The 20,422-nt window shown below is 38.4% G+C and overlaps 1 protein-coding gene and 1 long non-coding RNA gene across 7 annotated transcripts in view; one reads left to right on the top strand and one right to left on the bottom strand.

Moving 5' to 3' along the window:
* Window positions 1-9,484, top strand: part of LOC137496394 (uncharacterized) — a 28,758-nt gene extending 19,274 nt beyond the window's left edge. Inside the window, exons 4-6 of one of the 5 annotated variants that reach the window (XR_012384800.1) lie at window positions 3,206-3,461; window positions 3,647-3,777; window positions 7,351-9,484. This is a non-coding gene — a long non-coding RNA (uncharacterized lncRNA). Of the gene's footprint in view, window positions 1-763; window positions 2,049-3,205; window positions 3,462-3,638; window positions 3,778-7,350 lie in introns of those variants that run through there. The other 4 variants (XR_012384802.1, XR_011016704.2, XR_012384803.1 and 1 more) reach the window with 4 other exon arrangements.
* The window catches only part of tcf7l1b (transcription factor 7 like 1b), a 112,216-nt gene that overhangs the window by 6,938 nt on the left and 84,856 nt on the right, over window positions 1-20,422 (bottom strand). For both annotated transcript variants that reach the window (XR_012383560.1, NM_131296.2), the window contains exons 5-9: window positions 10,496-10,625; window positions 7,359-7,461; window positions 5,586-5,669; window positions 3,269-3,409; window positions 893-1,052 (exon numbers count right to left, since the gene is read on the bottom strand). Coding sequence is in view for 1 of the 2 variants with exons in the window: in NM_131296.2 (NP_571371.2) it covers window positions 893-1,052; window positions 3,269-3,409; window positions 5,586-5,669; window positions 7,359-7,461; window positions 10,496-10,625 (618 nt within the window). In the remaining variant the exon portion in view is untranslated. The remainder of the gene's footprint in view (window positions 1-892; window positions 1,053-3,268; window positions 3,410-5,585; window positions 5,670-7,358; window positions 7,462-10,495; window positions 10,626-20,422) is intronic.

The following is a 20,422-nucleotide window of genomic DNA, read 5'->3' on the forward strand; positions in this document are numbered from 1 at the left end:
TGAAAATAATTGTGCGATTTAGGGAAAATATCTAATTGCGGTTTGTTTGACAGATTTTGCGATTTCGGTTTGATTTGCGATTTAATTTTGTAGTCAAGCTTCAGCTCAATAATCCGAATTGTTGCTGTTTACTGCTAAAATGCAACAAGTGTTACTTAAAAAAGGATATTAACTCCAAGATTAATTTACATTTATTTTTAAATATTCAGAAATTAAGTATTTTTCTTTCGAGCAAACTCTAAACGAGGGTTTAATTTCTGATTGTTTAAAAAGTAAACCCATTTAAATGACTCTACCTTGCTGTACACGAGTTCAATTCAAATTAGGGAGATAGTGTGGCTTATCATACAAACAAAAAAGTGCTATTGAAGTGTGCATTTCCTATCCTGCATTTAGAGGAGGTTTTTTAAATCCCTCCTTGGTCACTGCATTAAAAGGCATTGTGTGGAGTTGGCATGTTCTCCCCGTGTTGGCTTCGGTTTCCCCCACAGTCCAAACACTTGCGCTATAGGGGGATTGATGAACTTAATTGGCCATAGTGTGTGTGTTTAAAGGAGTGTGTATGGGTGTTTCCCAGTAATGGGTTGCAGCTGGAAGGGCATCCGTTGCATAGAACATGTGCTGGATGAGTTGGCGGTTCATTCTGCTGTGGTGACCCAGGATTAATAAAGCGACTAATATATACATCAGTTGTATTAAACACCGACCTAAAACAAGCAACCAAAACAATTGGCTAATTTAGCACTTTCACTTTTGTTTTTAGTGCACTGGACGACCTGCAGAAGAGTAGGAGGGAAGTAGATGTTGTGGGACACACTGATGTTTACACAACAGACGTGTCGTTTTATGCCTAAATATTGTGAAGCCCAATTACTGGTGCTGAGAAGCTCACCCTGCGGCCGAGGATCTGGTTGATGGCGGCGCTTTCTTTCAGCGTGCACTCGGCCACTACTTTAGCCCTCATCTCCTTCATGTAGAGCATGAACGCGTTCAGAGGCTTCTTTATGTGAGGTTTCTTGTCCTCGTCTTTCTTATTGGGGCCTGGAGACTTCCTGCAAACACACAGAGAAAAGATGTGAAGGAGTGTGTAGATAAAACAGGCATTAGTCGTGTTTTTGGTCATCGATAATACACATTGATAACTGTGCTTCAAGTGCTGCCATGCACAATAACAGTCCTCATCAATGACAAGGTACTACTGAAGACATTAAAAATAAAAATAAAACCTGCCCGTCAGAGTGACGTCACATTACTTTAAATGTCATTTAAATGCTAAAGTTAAAGGTGCAGTATGTAAGTTTGACACCCAGTGGTTGAACTAGGTATTGCACTCCTCAAAACACAGGCAAGCGCAGGTTGCCAGATTGAGGGCCCAAAAAAAAGCTGATTATAGTCATGTTTTAAATTAAAGCAACGGCACACAATAGACAGAGTATCTGCTGGGTCTTAAAAAGTCTTAAAATGTCCTATTAAAATATTATCTTGTAGGTCTTAAATCATTTTAAATGAGTCTTAGTTTTTCTATGTACATGTAAAGCTATACCTAATTAGGCCAACACCCATCCAATCACCAACAATATTTTAATAAAAATTAAGCAACTTTTATTTATTAACTCTATTTACTTATAAACATGGGTTAATTATCTTAATTTCATTAACATTTGTTTTTAATGTTATTTTTAAGGTTTTAACTTTTGCACAAGTGTAAGTCCTAAATTCGATTCATTATGGTCTTAAAATGGTCTTAAAAGTCTTAAATTTTACTTGATAAAACCTGCAGAAACCCTGATAGAAGGAATTTTCTAGATGGAATATAATATTTGTTCTAACTAACACCTCAATATATTAGAAACAGCTTCTATTACTCACAGCTGAACTACAGAAAACAATGATCAGCTCAGGTACAGCTCATGTGCTTTATTTAGTGTTAAATGCTAATAATGTGAGTCTGATCGCCTTTTTACAGCACATTTATTGCCAGACTACTGAAAGCAGCAGCAGATAGTTCTGCTCAGATCCTGAAAATAAAATAAACCGCTTTAAATTGAGCGTCAACCGAGACTCAGTGCAAAGCAACACATATCAGTGATTTAGCATCTACATTTAATATTGTTAAAGAGGTTTAATATGTATTAATTAGATTATAAACATTACCATTGCGCTGAAGTGCAGTGAGTGCACTATTCTGTGCTTCTGAATGCCTGTGTTTACATTTCTGTCATGTTCGTCTGGTCAAAATGCACTGCAAATCTCGCCTCGTAGTGTGTTGTTAGGACACGGGGTTACAATGTGACCTGCATACCTAATGTTTACGCTCGTAATATTTATATTATTTGCTAATTAATAACCTCACGTGGAACTCTGAATCTGCGTCTCATTTCGGAGTCTGCTCATGTCCACCTGGAGGTCACATTATGGTCATGAGCGCATGCTTTCAGAGCCTTCATGACTGAATAATTGAAATGTGATGTTTTCCAACAAGGCACATAACACACAAAGCAGAATATCTGACTTCAGCATTGTTTTTTAGATAAACAAGAACGTTCACTCAGCATGTTTCTGAAATATCTGCAAACATGATATTTTTACACTTTAGAGGAGACAAAAACAGACATACAGCAGCTTTTAACCAAGCAACATCTCTAATCGTGTCACTGCTGAGGTAAAACAACCCAAAACAATTTGAAATGAACCATGACTGACTATGTATATGGTTAAATACAATGGATTATAAGTTGTTTTGCCATTGACCTCTTCACGCTCCAAAATTAGCGCTAAAATAGCCTTTCGCTAAATCAAACATCATTAGAGGAGATGCAACAGTTTTAGACCACTGAAAATAGGATTGGGTGATATGGCAAAAATATCATATCACGACTTTTCCCACGAAAATCACTATTTTATTATGATTATTCCAGATGTTTTGTAGTTTCATTAACATTAAATGGATAATAATAAATGAATAAAGAGTAGGGAGTGAGCAAATATTGACAGAATACACATTTTGGGGGTGAATAACCCCAAAAATAATAAGCCCTAACCCCTGATAAGCTGCAGCATGTTGAGTCTATTAGTCGGCTGGCCCTTTAAGTCCCACACATCACGCATTCATTGTTATCCTCTCAGTGTAGACACCAAATGAATGTGTGTGTATGGTTTTGACTTTAAAGCTAGTCTAATCTTGTACTTTGGTGTGATTTGACAGGCTTTGTAGTGGCGTGCACATATTGAACGGATTTTCATTTGTGTGCATCCCTGATTGGCTTACGTGTTAACTGGCGGACTGAGCTCTCCGTTGGGTTCTTGTTTGATGACTGGAGAGACTATGGCCGGATGAGGGATGCCCGTCTGATGAAGACCATGAGGATGATGAGGGACGAGGTGAGGAGAAAAGCGACTGGACACCAAACTGAAAAAGAAAGAGGAAAATCAGCCAGAAAATCACAGCTTCACCCTCCACGGTTCTGGATTTTGCCATTTATCAATCAAGCTTCTCATTCGCTCTTTGCTTAGAGTTAAAAAGAAGTCGGTTATGTGTAAACGCTGATATTCTGCTTATGTTTAGATGTAAATATGTGTTGATTTTAATCCATTTTCAAATGATTTTAATGAGCTCATCTGTTCATATGTTGCTGGAGACTTGTAGATCCTGCATATGGCTATGATCACATGCTTTCTGGACTCACATCTGACCTCCACAGACATTTTTGCATAAATGAGGGCGGAGCCTCAAAACCACACCCACTCATCACCAAAGACCAATGGGAGTTCAGAAAGGTTTGAACATGAGAAAACACAAGTAATTTACACTAAATACTAGTGTTCTTAAACCATACTATAGTAAAGTACTTGAATTAATCTGTTGTGGAGATTCTACAGTTGCTACGGTAACAACAACTATAGTAATTAATCTGTTGTGGTGATTCTACAGTTGCTATGGTAACACATACTAAGATAATATAAACAAATGACATGTTTACTTGGAGTTTTCGTACAGTTTATAATCAACTTTTATGGCACGCGCAGATTTACACCCTTGTTTTGTGCGTACGCCACGTTTATAAATGACACCCCAGAGCTGTCAAAAGGAAGGAGGGATTGAATCAAACACTTGTGAAAGTCGAGTCTTTCTGTGGAGAAGCAGACACTCTTGCTTGTATCCACAACGTGTGTATAAAGGTCTAGAAGAGGACGAGCTATTGATCACGATGATCTCTGTATGAATTATTCAACAATCGCTCACACACACGACGAGTGAGGATCACTACAGATCTTTCTTATTTAATCCAGTTCTGGCACTAAATTAAGAGCCGTTCATTGTCCATTCAGGTCCATTTCTTCTGGAGCATGTTGGACTGTGGACATCTCATGGATCATGCTACAGCACTGTAAATGTACAACTAGAGGGAGAAATCCACTATTAACTTTCCATGAGTTTGCATTAAATACAGAGCCCGGTATTCAGAAGAGACACGTTCATTCCTGTGAACACCGTAAAATCAGCTAGCATCAATTTCAACTTTGTTGTTTTTAAGCATGCGCAGTTGTTGGACAAATACTACCTTTTTTTGTTGAAAAATGCAGTTAATATGCAAAATATCTGAATAACAGTATAACTGTATAGACCAGTTACCGGTTTGCAAACATTCAGGATGCGTGCACAGGGAGGTTGCAGAAAATAACCGAGCGCGCTAGCATTTACAGCGAGGGAATGACATCCGATGCGGTACAGAGTTTGTTGTTGTATTAGAGATAAGTTATATTGATTACATATTATATTTATTATTTACATAATGCTTTCAGTGTATTATAACAGCTCGTCACCCAGTGATAAGCACAGTTATTCTGCAAAATTGACATTAAAGTGAGCGGCGTTCATCTGACAGGTCCATCTGCAGCACCCTCCCAATGGATATTGGATAAGACGAAATGGCCAAGCATCCAGCCCCAAACATACAACTCTCTCATTGCAACTCCAAGAGTTTTTACTAGAGAGAAGTAAAAGGCCTAAAACCTCAATTACCAACCTTAAAGGCTGATTTATACTTCTGCGCCAAGCACATGCGTACGATCAGGAGCAGTCTTCGTGTAGTCGCATAGCCCTCGCCATGGCTGACGCTGTGCACTCCTCTCAAAAAAATGTAACTACACATTGCAAAGACATGTATTGCAAGCTCTGTGATTGGTCAGTTTGGTAGCTGTGACGAGTGTGGGTGGTGCTGAGCGCCATGAGCCAGATGGAGCGAGTGTTTACAAGTGTGGAGTCCCATGAAGGAGCTCCAGATGGAAACTGTTGTTTGTGTTTACCTCATGAATAAAATTGCTGCACGTCCGCCGGTTCCCGCCTCTGAATGAGCGAGTTTGAGCTTCTTGTAAAGCATATCACTCGTTAAGAAACTCGACACAGAGGAACATAAACACCTACTGCCAGCTAGTGTTTCAGAAGTGTTATTGCAGATCAACACAAACAGCACGCACAAGTATAAATGCACGACTACACGCAAGGCAGACGCCGTGGGTCACACCGATCACTCAACACAGAAGTATAAATCAGCCTTACAACGATGATCTAAAAACACACTCACCTGGACATGGATGCGTTCATGGCTAGAGCTGGATACGGGTGACGGAAACCCCCGGCGGTGATGGGATACATGTGCTGCCCTTGCCTATAACACACACAGAGAAATGACCAATTAGAAGTGTGGATCTAAATCAAGGCTACGTCAACAACAATCCGGAGACGTCTAAAAGTGCTCCACATTTCCACACACATTATTTGTTTCATCACAGACATTTGGTCAGGAGTGACTGCAGGTTGATGGAAAACACTGAAGTAAAAGTACAGATACAGCACTAAAGTCAACTCCAGCAAAAGCACACATTCTTAAAACTACTTGACCCTCCTGTTGACTGCTCAGAAATGAAAAAAAAAAAAACCTGAATAATGTTTGTTCATGCTGAAGATTGGCGACTTTTTAAAAAAAAAAAAATGACCACAACCTTAGAAAAAATGAATCATTTTCTATTTTCCTGTAGGCTCTGCAAATTTAGGCTACAACGGTTGTCCTTCGGGTCAATTTTGACCCAACAGCTCTAAACCAATAAGCTATAAACCAGCTATAAAACCAATTTTACACCACAAAACTGCTGGCACATTCAACACACACACACCCCAAACACAATAGGAAATCTGCTGCTTTAACTTTCATAATACTGTCCCGGATAACTAGTTTTCAGCCAGCCACTGCAATCGGATATTACGCCAAGGTCGGCGATCCGGGAGGTGTGTACCGAAAAGCTGAGGATCGGGGGGGAGGGTGAAATTACAGGAGTTTTCCGGGAGACAGAACATAACGGGAGATGGGTGTGAAATACGGGAGACTAGTTGGAAAAAACGATAGTGTTGGCAGGTATGATGATCGGCCCCTAAGACTGCTGCCCCCGCGACCCGGCCCCGGAAAAGCGGACGACACTGAGATGAAATACTGTCTTGCTAAAAACGTTTTACACTCATGCAGCTACTTTAAGTATTAGAAAATACACTCTTTACTTTAAGGCTGATTTATACTTCTGCGTCAAACGCATGCGTATGCTACGGCGTTGACACATAGCCCTACGCCTTGGCCGTCTCTGACGTGCACCTCTCAAAAAATGTAACTGCACGTCGCAACGATGCGTAGCGCAAGCTCTGTGATTGGTCGCCTTGGTAGTGCTGACAGAGAGTCGCGCGAGCCCGATGGAGCGATTGTTTACAAGTGCGGAGTCCCGTGAAGGAGCTCCAGATGGAAAGTTTGGTTTTGTGTTTACCTCATAGTTAAAGTTGTTGCACGTCCGCCAGTTCCTGCCTCAAAATGAGCGAGTTTGAGCCACTTGTACATTGAGGAAGCGTTCAGAAAGAACAAAACAGCAGCAAAGAAACTCGACACTGAGGAGCATCAACACCTCACTGCCAACTAGCGATGTGGAAGTGTTAATGCAGATCAACAAGACAGCGCACAGAAGTATTTAATGCACAGCTACACGCGTTGCCTGCGCCGTTGGTTACACCAGTCACTTGACGCAGAAGTATAAACCAGGCTTAAGTCAGAAGAGAGTGTTCCCCAGTAATGAAAAACTCCACAGTGATGAGGAAACACCCAGACATTCACAGAGTTCGTGATGAAGATGAGCTTGTTTCTTCGTGATGAATAGATTTGAGGAATAAAATGAAATTGATCTGCTTTCTTTGACAGATTCAGTAAAGGCGGCTCATTTTTGACCCGAAGGGTGAACGGGACAACAGGAGGGTTTATGAAGTACAATTCCTGAGAAAAAGTCATTGAAGTATTTGTGATGGTTTCTTTACAGATACTCACTGAGGAACGAGCCAGCCCAGCGGGTGCGGGATCTGCCCCACGGCTCCAGGAGACAGAGGGTAATACGGTGAGAGCTCTGCCGGGTGGGGCGTGCGAGGAATACCTGTAGCAGGAACACCAATCAGGCCAGATTAACATCTCCATTAAATTAAAACTAGACATACTGATGTTGTTAGCTCACATTGCTAGTTTTGTAGTCAACAATTCATCTGTGCATATCATTAAGACAAAAAAAAACAAAGTTTGCCCTTATGATTGTTGATTAAAATCTGAAAATGCACTTCCTGTTTGTTATCAGTTAAATCCTCAGATTAGGGCTGCCTGAGGTATTGGGCGTGGCTAACACACTTAACCACACCCCTACAGCTGTCAGTTTTGACAGTAACAGACAATAATGGTGAGGAGGAGGAGTCAGTTGGGTTATAATAACTCTCCCCAAACCCTTTTCCCCATCTTTCTAAATGAAACGCCTACTTTACTACATCCAATCAGCTCGCAGTAGATAACAAATCAAGCCACGCCCACTCTCCCCTGATTTAATCATCTTGTTTTAAGAAAGTTTTAAGAGAGTTTTTCCTTAAAACAAGCAATAATCATATGGCAAGAGAAATCAACTAGATTATTTCGCTCACCCCATTGTCAGATTATTTCGCTTGTTTTAGGACAGAGGTGTCCTGGAAAGTTCAGCTCCAACCCTAATCAAACACACCTGAAGCAGCTAATCAAGCTCTTACTACATCACAGGTGTCAAACTCAGTTCCAAAAGGGCCGCAGCTCTGCACAGTTTAGTTCCAGCCCTAATTAATCACACCTGATCAAACCATAGATATATACACTAGATATGGCATAGGGACCCTGAGCATGCGTCAATAGCGCCGCCACATTGGTACAGGGCTCCCAGGACAAATGTCATTCAACCGCACTAGCCAAGACAGTGTTATTACGTGAAGATGCGGGACTTTAGCGCTGTCTACGGGTGTAGAAACGAGCAAACAAAGAAAACAAAGCACAAAGGCAGAACATTTCATAGGTAATATTACGTTTTTTCTGTTTTTGTATGTTCTGAACTTTTGTGCTAATCAGGTAACGTTATTGATGATGATACAGTCACTTACTGCATTTACCATATGGCAAAGCAGCTCCAACTCGCACTAAACACTCGGCTTATGCTAGTTTTGTTGAATAAAATCAGCAAACAATGCAAAAGAAATATGACAACGAGATGCTGCGCTGCCAGAAACTTGTGTTATTGTCGGCTAACGTTAGTGAAAGAGTCGTTCAGGGGATTCATTCACAAACTAATCGCTCCCTCCGTCAGTATGAGAAGTGAAAGCAGGAGAGGAGCTGTGTGTGATTAGATCAAATTTAACAGGGAGGGTGAGTATAGTACATTTACATACACACAAACACAAGCTTTTTGTCAGGAATGCCCGTGCGGTTACTGATCCATCAATGTAGAAAAGTGATGTCAAATTATAATTTTCGTAATTAGAAAAAAAAATTACACACTAACATCCAGGAAAACTCCCGATCACAGATATATGTGTATATGTGTATATCTCTGGCTTCGGATGGCCACAGTCCTCCACTGTACATTGGTCCCGCATTAATTTCAAAGGAGCGCTACCCTGTAGCAAGATGGCGGCGCTATTGACGCATTCCGTTCAATAGACAACAATAGGCCAGGCGACATCTAGTGTATATATCTATGTGATCAAACTAATTGAGTCCTTCAGGCTTGTTTGAAACCTACAGGTAAGTGTGTTGGAGAAGGGTTGGAACTAAACTGTGCAGGGCTTCGGCCCTCCAGCAATTGAGTTTGACACCCCTGATCTAGATATACTAGAAACTTCCTAGCAGGTGTGTTGAAGCAAGTTGGAGCTAAAGTCAGCAGGACACCGACCCTCCAGGACAGAGTTTGGACATCCCTGTTTTAAGGAAAAACTCAGTTTATTTTGACACATGATTTCTGAAAACAAAACAATACTTTTTGCTCGTCTGTGAAAATGCTTCTTGATTTCCGAGTGTTTAGATATTTGGACTAGAAACAAGCCAAACAATCCTAAGAAAGAACAGCATTAATTGCAGTGTAGTGCATACTACAGGAATAAAGCACTGAATACTTTACATTTCGAGTCAAGGAGGATCTTTTAGTTTTAACACAACTCTTAAAATGAAGTGGTTTAAAAGTATTTAAATCTGACTTTGAAAAAGGAGTAAGACAAAAACACTCAAGTCAAGTATGTCGTTTCAGCATCGATATATCACAAATGAGTGTCACATCACAGGATTGGATTATTTATTAAAGATTAAAGGATGAAGATATTATTAAATATTATTGTATAATTACGTTATTTTACGTTTGATTGTTCAATTGAAATATGTTAATAATGTTAGATTCCCCAGAAAACCATTGTATGCAGTGTTTATTTACCTTTTATTTCTGCTCTGTCGTTTTTATATATGTTTGTAATTTATTATATATTGTTGCAGATGCACTGCATAGAAAAACACTCAATCACCCCCAGTGGATGTAATTAACGAGTAAAGTCTTTCCAAATGTCCAAGCTATTTAAATCATGTAGTGAAATTATATAATTATACTTACAATATAGCTGAAGTCTTCTTCTTCTTCTTCTTATTATTATTAATAGTTATTTGCCCTCTTGTCAATTTTCTTTGTAAAATATTTCCCAAATGATGTTTAAGAGATTCAGGAATTTTTCATAAGATTTCCTCTAATATTTTTTCTTCTGGAGCAAATCTGATTTGTTTTATTTCGGCTTTTTAAGGTCAATATTATTATCCCCCTTAACCTATATTAACTTGGCATTGTCTCCAGAACAAACCACTGATATCCAATGACTTACCTAATTACCCTAACTTTACCCTAATTACCCTAGTGAAGCCTTTAAATGTCACTTTAAGCTGAATACTAGTGTCTTGAAGAATATCTAGTCTAATATCATCATGGCAAAGATCAAATAAATCAGGTATTAGTGATGAGTTATTAAAACTATTATGATTAGAAATGGTTTGAAAAAATCTTCTCTACATTAAAAAAAAAAATACAGAAGTGTGTGTGTGTGTGTGTGTGTGTGTGTGTGTGTGTGTGTGTGTGTGTGTGTGTGTGATACCTGTCTTTGGATCGAGTATCTCAGGCGAGAGGTGTGCTGGAGGAGTTCCTGGAGGAAACTCATTGCTGTATGTGATGAGGGGCGTCAGCGGGTGCATGTGTGCGTGCTGGACCACCGGGACCTTATTAGACTGAAAGAGAGAGAGAGAGAGAGAGAGTCAGGACATCAACATTAAACATATAAAGTGCTGTTTGCAAGAGTTAGCATCGCTGTTGCTCATGCGAGTCACTGAGTGGAATCACAGCTGTTTACTTTTGCATAGGCTTTGTCCATAGGTTTATGAGGGTATCGACATTTTCTTCCTGTAATTAATTAACTAAGCTTTTGTCAATGTATAAACATGATATTGACACCAATATTCATTCAAATAATAAATAAATGTTCAAATAAATAAATAAATAAAATTAAATAAAGAAACATTTTGTAAAAATAAATGTAAATAAAATAAATTATAATAAATAAACTTATGAAAAAATAAATGTAATTTAAATACATTAAAATAAATAAATGTTTTAAAATAAATAAACTCATGAAAAACTAAATGTAAATAAAATAAATTGAAATAAAATAAATAAATGTAACTAAAATGAATAAATACATTAATATAAATAAATAAACTTATGAAAAAATAAATATAAATAAAATAAATTACATAATAAAATAATACATTTATGAAAAAGAAATGTAGCTAAAAAAAATACACTAAAATAAATAAATATAAATAAATAAACTTATGAATAAATAAATGTAAATAAAATAAATAAATTAATTAAAATAAATAAATTTATGAACAATAAATGTAACTAAAATGAATGAATGAATGAATGAAAATATTAAAATAAACTTATGAAAAAAAATTATGTAACTAAAATAAATAAATAAACTTATGAAAAAAATAATTTAATAAATTCATTAAAATAAATAAACTTATGAAAAAAGTAAATAAAATAATGAATAAACTAATTAAAATAAATAAATAAAAATTAAATAAATAAACTTTAAAAACAATTAATTTAATAAATACATTTAAATAATTAAAATAAATACTTCTCAAACAACTAATGTCATTACATACCCATACCCAGCCCAGTTTCTTCATAAGCATCTTTATTCTTTTGTGTTTTATCTGTTTTTTATCTGCTTGTAATTAGCATATTTTGCTCTTCGTTTTTACAACCAACACTTTACTCTTCTTGAATAACTCAGTCTGAAACTCTCTAATTGAGAATTATGTTTTAATTTAATTATCTGTGCTGTGAGTTTCTATGAGCGTTTATGTGCAAAACCACAACAGCTCATAGCTAAACAGAGAAGAGTGTGAGTGTGTGTGTGTGTGTGTGTATGTGTGTGTGTGTGTGTGTGTGTGTGTGTGTGTGTGTGTGTGTGCTGTATGACAGATTACAAGATATATGTCTGTTTTTGTGTATGACAAGCATGAAGCAATCTGGCCGTGCACCAGGGAATGCTGGGAAAATTGCACGTCTCACACCCTACACCGTATTAAATCCCAGAGTACACAAGACTTAGCTCACAACAATCATTAGATGTGCTCACATAACCTCACGATGTATACAGCTGAAGTAACTATTATCATTTATTATTATTATGTTATGTAAATATCTCTCTCTTTAACAGAAATTGGGGACAAAATATAACAGGAGGCTAATAATTCTGACCTCAACTGTACATGTAAGCTATGCAATTACTATTATAATGGTTTAGAGGATTAAAAAGCTTCACCGATGGCTGAAAAGTTCCACTAACTGGTTCACAGTTGTGTGTTTGTTAGCGAGAGATGTTGTGGTTTCGGGCAGCACATCTGTAGGACTGGGGAATGACTGCATCAATATTTGATCATGCTGAAAACATTGCTGAAAAACCACAGAGAAGCAGCCATTCTGGAGTTCTGGGAGAGAGAGCAGAGCTGCTTTATAAGGTGAGGAACAGAAATATAGAGCAGCTCACTTTCCCCTCAGAACTTACAATGAGAAACACTGATACTGAGAGGCTGATCGTTATTTTAAAGAGGATCTATTATAACTCTTTTTACAAGACGTAAAGAGTGTGCGTGAAGTTCCAGCTCAAAATACACACACATAATGTCATATAACTCTCTGAAAATGACCCGTTTAGGCTTTGCTCCTAATTGTAGCGTTTTGATGACTGTCGCTTTAAATTCAAATGAGATTGAGCTCTTTTCAGAATTCATTCATCCATTCATTGACTCATTCATTTGTTCATCAATTGATTCAATTGATTGGTTCATTTATTCCTTCACTGATTCATTAATTGATTTGTTTAATCGTTGATTGATTGATTCATTAATTCATTAGTTTAATTATTCATTCGTTCATTCATTTATTCATTCATTTATTAATTAATTCATTCACTTGATTCATTCATAGATTCATTCATTCATTTATTTATTCACTCGATTCATTCATTCATTCAGCTCAAAATACCACAGATAATATTGTTCTAACTCTCTGAAACTGACCCTTCTAGGTTTTGCTCCTAATTGTGTATTTTTGGTGACTGTCACTTTAAGTTTAAATGAAATTTTCAGAATTCATTCATTTATTTGTTTATTGATTAATGAATTTGTTCGTTGATTGATTGATTGATTCTTTCATTGATTTATTAATTGATTCACTATTTGATTCGTTTAATCATTGATTGATTGATTCATTATTTTGTTCATTGATTTTATTCGACTTTTTCATTCATTCATTCGTTAATTCATTGATTCATTCATTTATTGACTCCATTCATTCGATTTGTTAATTCATTGATTCATTCAGCTCAAAATACTATAGGTAATGTCATATAACTGGAAACTGACTCTTCTAGGCTTTGCTCCTAATTGTGTCATTTTGCTGACTGTCGCTTTAAATTAAAATGAGATTGTGCTCTTTTCATAATTCATTCATTCACTGATTCATTCATTCATTCATTTATTGAACCGTTGATCGATTCATTCATTAATTTACTGATTGATTTAATAATTTATTTGTTTATTAATTCATTGATTGATTATTCGTTCATTGATTGAGTCATTCGTTCGTTCATTCATTAATCTGAATTATTCATTGTCTGTTTAATTCATTGTTTCATTATTTGATTGATTTATTCATTCATTCATTGACCCGTTCATTGATTGATTGATTCATTGTTTGATTCATTCGATTTGTTCAGTGATTGACTGATTCATTCATTGATTCATTCGTTCATTTATTAATTTACTGATTGATTGATTCGTTTGTTCATTGATTGATTGTTTGATTCATTCATTGATTCATTCATCCATTGATTGATTCATTCACTGGTTGATTGATTCGTTTGTTGATTTATTCCCATTTGTCCCACAGTGGGGAAATGTCTCTTTTGCAACAGCCAAAGAAAAAAATAAAATGGAAACACACACACACACAAACACACACACACACACACTACTACACTGCTCTGAGAAATGACTAAGTACAAAAGTTACCAACACACCAAAGCAACTCATCTGTGTGTACTGAGTTAAATCCTAAAGATGTAAAGCATCAGCTCTGGTCAACAGAGGGCAGAGCTGCTCCCTCCAGCTTTAACACTCACTAACAAGATGACAACTATTCACACACACTCACTGCCAAGCTGAGGGCCCTTTAGTGTTCACTATCTAGAGCACTTGGAGAAAAGCAGAGGGAAAACTGAATGGTGTGTGTGTGTGTGTGTGTGTGTGTGTGTGTGTGTGTGTGTGTGTGTGTGTGTGTGTGTGTGTGTGTGTGTGAGTGTGTGAGTGTGAGCTGGCTGAGAGTTTGAGCAGACTGAGGCCTGATGCTGGACACACACACACACACACACACACTACTACACTGCTCTGAGAAATGACCGAGTACAAAAGTTACCAACACACCAAAGCAACTCATCTGTGTGTGTGTGTTTGTGTGTATCTATGTATGTCTTGGTGTTTGTTTGGTTGTGTGTGTATATCTGTGATTGTGTGTGTGTATCTCTGTGTGTGTTTTTGTCTGTGTCCGTGTCTCTGTATGTATGTGTGTTTCCGTCTCTGTATTTGTGTTCTGGTGTTTGTTTGTGTGTGTGTGTGTCTCTCTGTATTTCTGTATGTGTGTGTATATCTGTGATTATGTGTGTCTCTGTATCTCTGTGTGTGCTTTTGTGTGTGTGTGTCTGTATGTGTTTTAGTGTTTGTTTTGTGTGTGTGTGTGTGTGTGTGTGTGTGTGTTTGTGTGTGTCTATGTATGTCTTGGTGTTTGTTTGAGTGTGTGTGTGTGTGTGTGTGTGTATCTGTTTTTGTGTGTGTCCGTGTCTTTGTATGTGTGCGTGTCTGTCCCTGTGTGTGTGTTTTGGTGTTTGTTTGCATGTGTGTGTGTGTTTGTGTGTGTATGTATATCTGTGATTATGTGTGTATGTGTGTTTTGGTGTTTCTGTGTGCGCGCACTTTGCTGTCTGTCTGTGTTTATGTCCCTCTGTGTATGTCTGTGTGTGTATATGTCTCTGTGTGTGTATATGTCTCTGTGTGTGTATGTCAGTCTCTCTCTTTTTGTGTGTTGCACGCTCTTTCTCTCTCTCCAGTGGGAGGTTCAGAGTCTTTGAGGATTGAGAAAAGGAGCAAAGAGAAAAAAGGAAAGAGAGAAAAGGGGGAAAGGAGAATGCATGGCATGCTGGGATAGCTCAGCCTTGTTTGTCACTGAGGCAGGAAGCGGATGCAAGAGTGGGCAGAACATGACATCAGCATTCACACACACACACACACACACACACACACACACACACACACACACACACACACACACACACACACACACACACACACACACACACACACACACACACACACACACACACACAAATACAATAAGCTAACCCAAAGCCACACATTAACCCTTGCAGAAACCATCCTGCATTTTACAGTTTAAACAACCCATTTTCTAGTACTTAAGCAACACACACGCACGCTGGACTTGTAGGTATCACTTTATTTTGATGGTCAATTTGAGTATTAGTAGACTGTCTGCTTAATATCTGCTGATTCTGCTCCTTCAACAGACATTTCACTGACTATAAGACACTTTGCAAGTACATGTCAACTTACATTAACCCCAACCTAACAGTCCACATATAATCTGATGAGAATTAGTTGGCATGTAGATGCAATGTAACTTAAAATCATCAAACGGACCATCAAAGTAAAATGTGATCAACTTTTAGCGTTGGACATCATGTAGTCTTACATTCTAATACATGTTGGTTCAGTTCCATACAAAAAAATATGTAAAAAGCCTGTAAAAACTTTGGGTAAACTGTTCCCTCTTTGTCCAGTGCACACATCTTTATACAAATGTAGGTGTAAATAACGCATAAAATCAGCCATAAAATGATTTAATACAATTTTAGCTCAGTTGTTGGGTTTGTTTGTATCATAACTAAATTTGGGTTGAATCGACTCACATTTTACTGTGAATATTAACATCTAAAGATGAAACGTTTGGTGTTATATTTATGCTATTTATGTTAGTTTAATGTTAGATTTAACACGCAAACATTAAAACAAAAAATAATCACTAAGACTGCTTTCACACCTGTGAATCGATTCAGTTGTTCTGAAACAGAGATTATAATTGTTACATTGTTGCTCTTTGCTCTTGGAGCGGTTTGCTTTCACACTGCAAAGTTTCTAATCGGACCAAAAGAGCTAAAACAAGTCACGTGCGAGTAAACTCTCCTCACATTGGTCAGAGTGTCAGGGTTTATTTTGCAGCGTCCCGCTCAGCTGTCAGGAGAGGTGGTTTGGTGGTGATTGACAGGGCGCGTGCGCGACGTGTCTGAGGAGAAATGCGGTGGGGAGGGGTGAGAAGGGTGCGGGACGATGCGTATTTGAGGACCGGGAGATCATCACTCGTTTGCGGGCATCCGGAGACTCGCGAAACTTCCCGCCATACTCATAATTCTCTCTTCATATAGCCGTAAGCCTATTACATATCCATAAAACACTGTGATATAACCGCGCTCGGATCGGATCGCTTTCTCACTGCAATCAAACCACTCCAGGGTTCTTTCTAATCGAGCCGAGACCTCCTCACTCAAGCGATCTCGGAGCGATTACTTTGGCGCGGAACAGAGCACGATTGCCCTGTTCACATATGCCAAACGAACCGCGCTAACTGGGCAAACGAGACACGTTCCCAAACAAAAGTGTAGGTGTGAAAGCACCCTTAAATATAACATCTACGAACTAGTGTTGTCATGATACTGAAATTCACTCCCAATCAGTACTGAAAACATCCATTTCCTGCTAACATTTGAGAACTGTTGAGCTCGTTCTTAAACAGCGCTGATTTGCCAGTGTTCACATGCTCAACAGAAATGACTGTGATTGGCCGTGAAGGTCAACAGTTCACCAAACTCATCGCCGCTTACTGAGTGAAACCACAGATACAGACACACAGTAGCATTTTTAAGCAGTGAAGATCAGTCGATTCATCAGCGAGATCGCTCGTATGTCAGCTTATAGACAGACCAGTTTATCTTCACGGCTTTGAAACACTCCAGTGTCCATGCATCTGTGTTACTCTCAGTAAACAGCGATGAATTTAGTGAACTGATGACCTTCACGGCCAATCACAGTCATTTCTCTTGAACACGTGAACACAATGGCAAATCAGCGCACATAAATATATTCTTAGATGCGTCTGACACTTCAGCATGTGTTTTCTGAATTGGACTCGGAGCTTTATGCAATACTAAAAAAAAGTTAGAGAGAAAACAAGCACGTGTGCAACTGCTGCTTTCTCAAAGAGCCACAATTCTCCACAGTGTCGTACTGAAAAAACTCCCACGCAATCGCTCGTGTGGATCCCAATCCTCAAGACACACAACTTTCCCACCGGAGGCCTCGTCACTACACTAACTTAATCAACTGGCCCTGCTTATCACATGCTGACACACACTAAAACAGTGACACACAAACACTAACACACACTGAAGGTGGTGCGGCAGAATACCAAGCAAACCTGTCTCCTGAATTATTGAACGTTCTGGAGTGAACAGAATAACACATTAGCATAGCGACCTTATGGGCTCAATCTGACACAGCTCGACGTGTGTGTGTGTGTGTGTGTGTGTGTGTGTGTGTGTGTGTGTGTGTGTGTGTGTGTGTGTGTGTGTGTGTGTGTGTGTGTGTGTGTGTGTGTGTGTGAACGAGGGATTGGGGAAGAAATAAAGGATGAATACTAAGAGCGGATTCTCCCGTTTGGTTAATCCAGCTCTGTTGTTCTCTACAATGGTCAGAGATGGGATGTCAGACACAAACGCTCCAGTGTAATTGAGTGGGATTGAAAAGGAAAATGCAAAGGAAGTGGCTGAACGGGATCAGGAAATGATGAGGGACTCAAACCAATGTTGGCTGCACAAAACGCGACACTCGTATTTGTTTGCCCCAGTCTAAAATTAGAAGGAATCACATTAAAGTATTGACCTTATTCTGCAATGCGGAAGTGCGCTGGTTTTTGCGATTGTTTTACAACTTCCTATTTAACAGCCTATGAGAGAAATGACTAGGAATAATGAACGGTCAAAGTTCTTGTTCTACAAACGAATGTGTTCATGACTTTACATAAAAAGTAGATTAATATACTTAATCATATTTAATATAAATATCAGTTTGCAACATCCAGCAGCAGAACAAGCTGTTTTTAATGTCTAAAAATCAATGAGATTGAACTTCTGCGTCCGCTTGTACGCGAGCAATAAGGTCAATAGTGTAGTTGTATTCACTACCTGACTAAAGTGTCATCACTGAACAGAAATAATGTCCAGTATAGAATATAAAGTCCTGCTGCAGTGGAGACAGAATGAATATTGTGTCTGACTCCATCATGAGCTTGGAGGACTGCATCCATACATCTCTGACATGACTCAAATCACTGATTAATAAAGTCATCTGGAATGGCGTTCAGCAGGACTCCCAGAGTTCATCAAGACTCTTTGAGTTCATCTTTAACGCCTCCTCCTTCATCTTACCCCAGACATGCTCAATAATGTTCATATCTGGTGACTGGGCTGGCCAATCCTGGAGCAGCTTGACCTTCACTTTCAGAAACTTTGTTGTGGAGGCTGAAGTATGAGGCCCCGTTTACACTGATGCGTTTTAGTTTTAAAACGGGTTTTAGATTGAAAGTGATCCGTGTCCACACTAGTGTTTCACCCAGTGTGTCTCTACAACTCTGCATCTACATTACAGCGCTGAAAACACATCACGTGACCACAAACACTCATGCATGCGCTGCATAGTGCTTTGAGCATATCTACCCAGGTGAGAGCTGTGCACGTCAGACAGTTCATCAAGGATCTCCCGCTGGATCTAATCTCACTATAGTTGTTAAACGTGATATTTCATTCATCTTGTTGTCTATATCTAACAGCATATTCCCCGACTTTGGCCTTCTTACTTGTTCTCAGCTAACGTGTTTTGGCTGAGCACAAATAGTTCATGTATTAATGAATGTAAGCACATACACTGATTCTGCACATTTGGCTGATCGCTTGCCTTTATTTCCTATAATGTATAAACGTAATGAATGTTATACTTTTTTAATGGCCATTAATGATTATTAAACTGATATTCAGCAAAAGAGAGGGCATGTTTCCTATTTTCACAGAAGATGAAAGGAGGCAGTGATGTTATAGGCTGTGTTTTGTTATAAATATGCATACAGTGAAGATGGCGCTCGTATAAATATGCAGCTACACGACGCCTCAACATTTCTGCTGTCTGTTAAGTTGCTTATATCAAAATGAAAATAGGCAGTTCCTTATATCATGTTTTCATTTTATTAAGATGAACCAGTGAAACAGCGTAAGCAGGATGATGTGAATAAGGTTATAAAGTCCACTGTTCCCTTTGAAGATTAACCCGACGTGTCCTCGGGAGTTTGTTTTCCATATCAAACTTGCAAAGTCTGAACTCACAAGGAGAGGATGCAGGACTGAACTGTGTGTGTTAGGCTACTTAATATTGAGGAAAAGCCCAAATCAGAGAGGCGAATGTCTGCAGCCCAACCTCCGTTTTCAGATGTCTCCATTTCCCCATCCACACTAACACAGAGCAGCAGCGTTTTAAAATAAAAACAGCCTCTTCAGCGTTTCCAAAACGCTCCGTTTTCAGTGCTCGAAAACTCAGGCGTAGTGTGAACACATAGCGTAACCATAGCAAAACTTAAGCGTTTTAAAACTAAAACACATCAGTGTAAACAGGGCCTGAGAAGGAGCGCTATCCTGCTGGAGAATTTGCCCTCTCCTGCGGTTTGTAATGTAATGGGCAGCACATATGTCAGGCTGCTCATGTTGCCTCATATGCAAATTAAGATTTGTATAAAAAAAAGTGCATTAGTAAAATTGTGCTGCTGGCTGAATTGAGCATGTTAAGGTAAATGTGAATATATACAAATTCCCCCGTCTTTATTGTAGTTTTAGAAAAAAGAATGATCTTGAGAAGAACAATTGCCAGTAAAGTCACTGAAGTTATCCAAACTGCTATCTGTTCAACTTTTGGTTACGCAACAATTGATTGGGACTGCATAATAATAATCATTATTATGCTGATTATTAAATTGTGGTATTTTTAAAAACAATTTAAACTCCCTCTTCATCATATACAACAAGAAACAAAAAGAAGGAGCTTTGATAATCTGGAGAGGAATGTCTGAGTGCATCAGTTACATCAGGTTTCCACTTTTCTTGTACCTGAATGTTGAAACAGCCCTCCTATGAAGTGTCATTCACTGATACGGCCCTCAGCCAATCTGAGTTAGAGACCCCTGCTCTAGGGACATCAGAGACTTATTCTACACCTTATTTTACAAAAGAGGCACATTAGGACTCTTTAAAAAACTATATCATGAAGTATAGTGAAATCTAATT

This window comes from Danio rerio, chromosome 8 (genome assembly GCF_049306965.1).
Source record: "Danio rerio strain Tuebingen ecotype United States chromosome 8, GRCz12tu, whole genome shotgun sequence".
Lineage (NCBI taxonomy): Eukaryota > Metazoa > Chordata > Actinopteri > Cypriniformes > Danionidae > Danio > Danio rerio.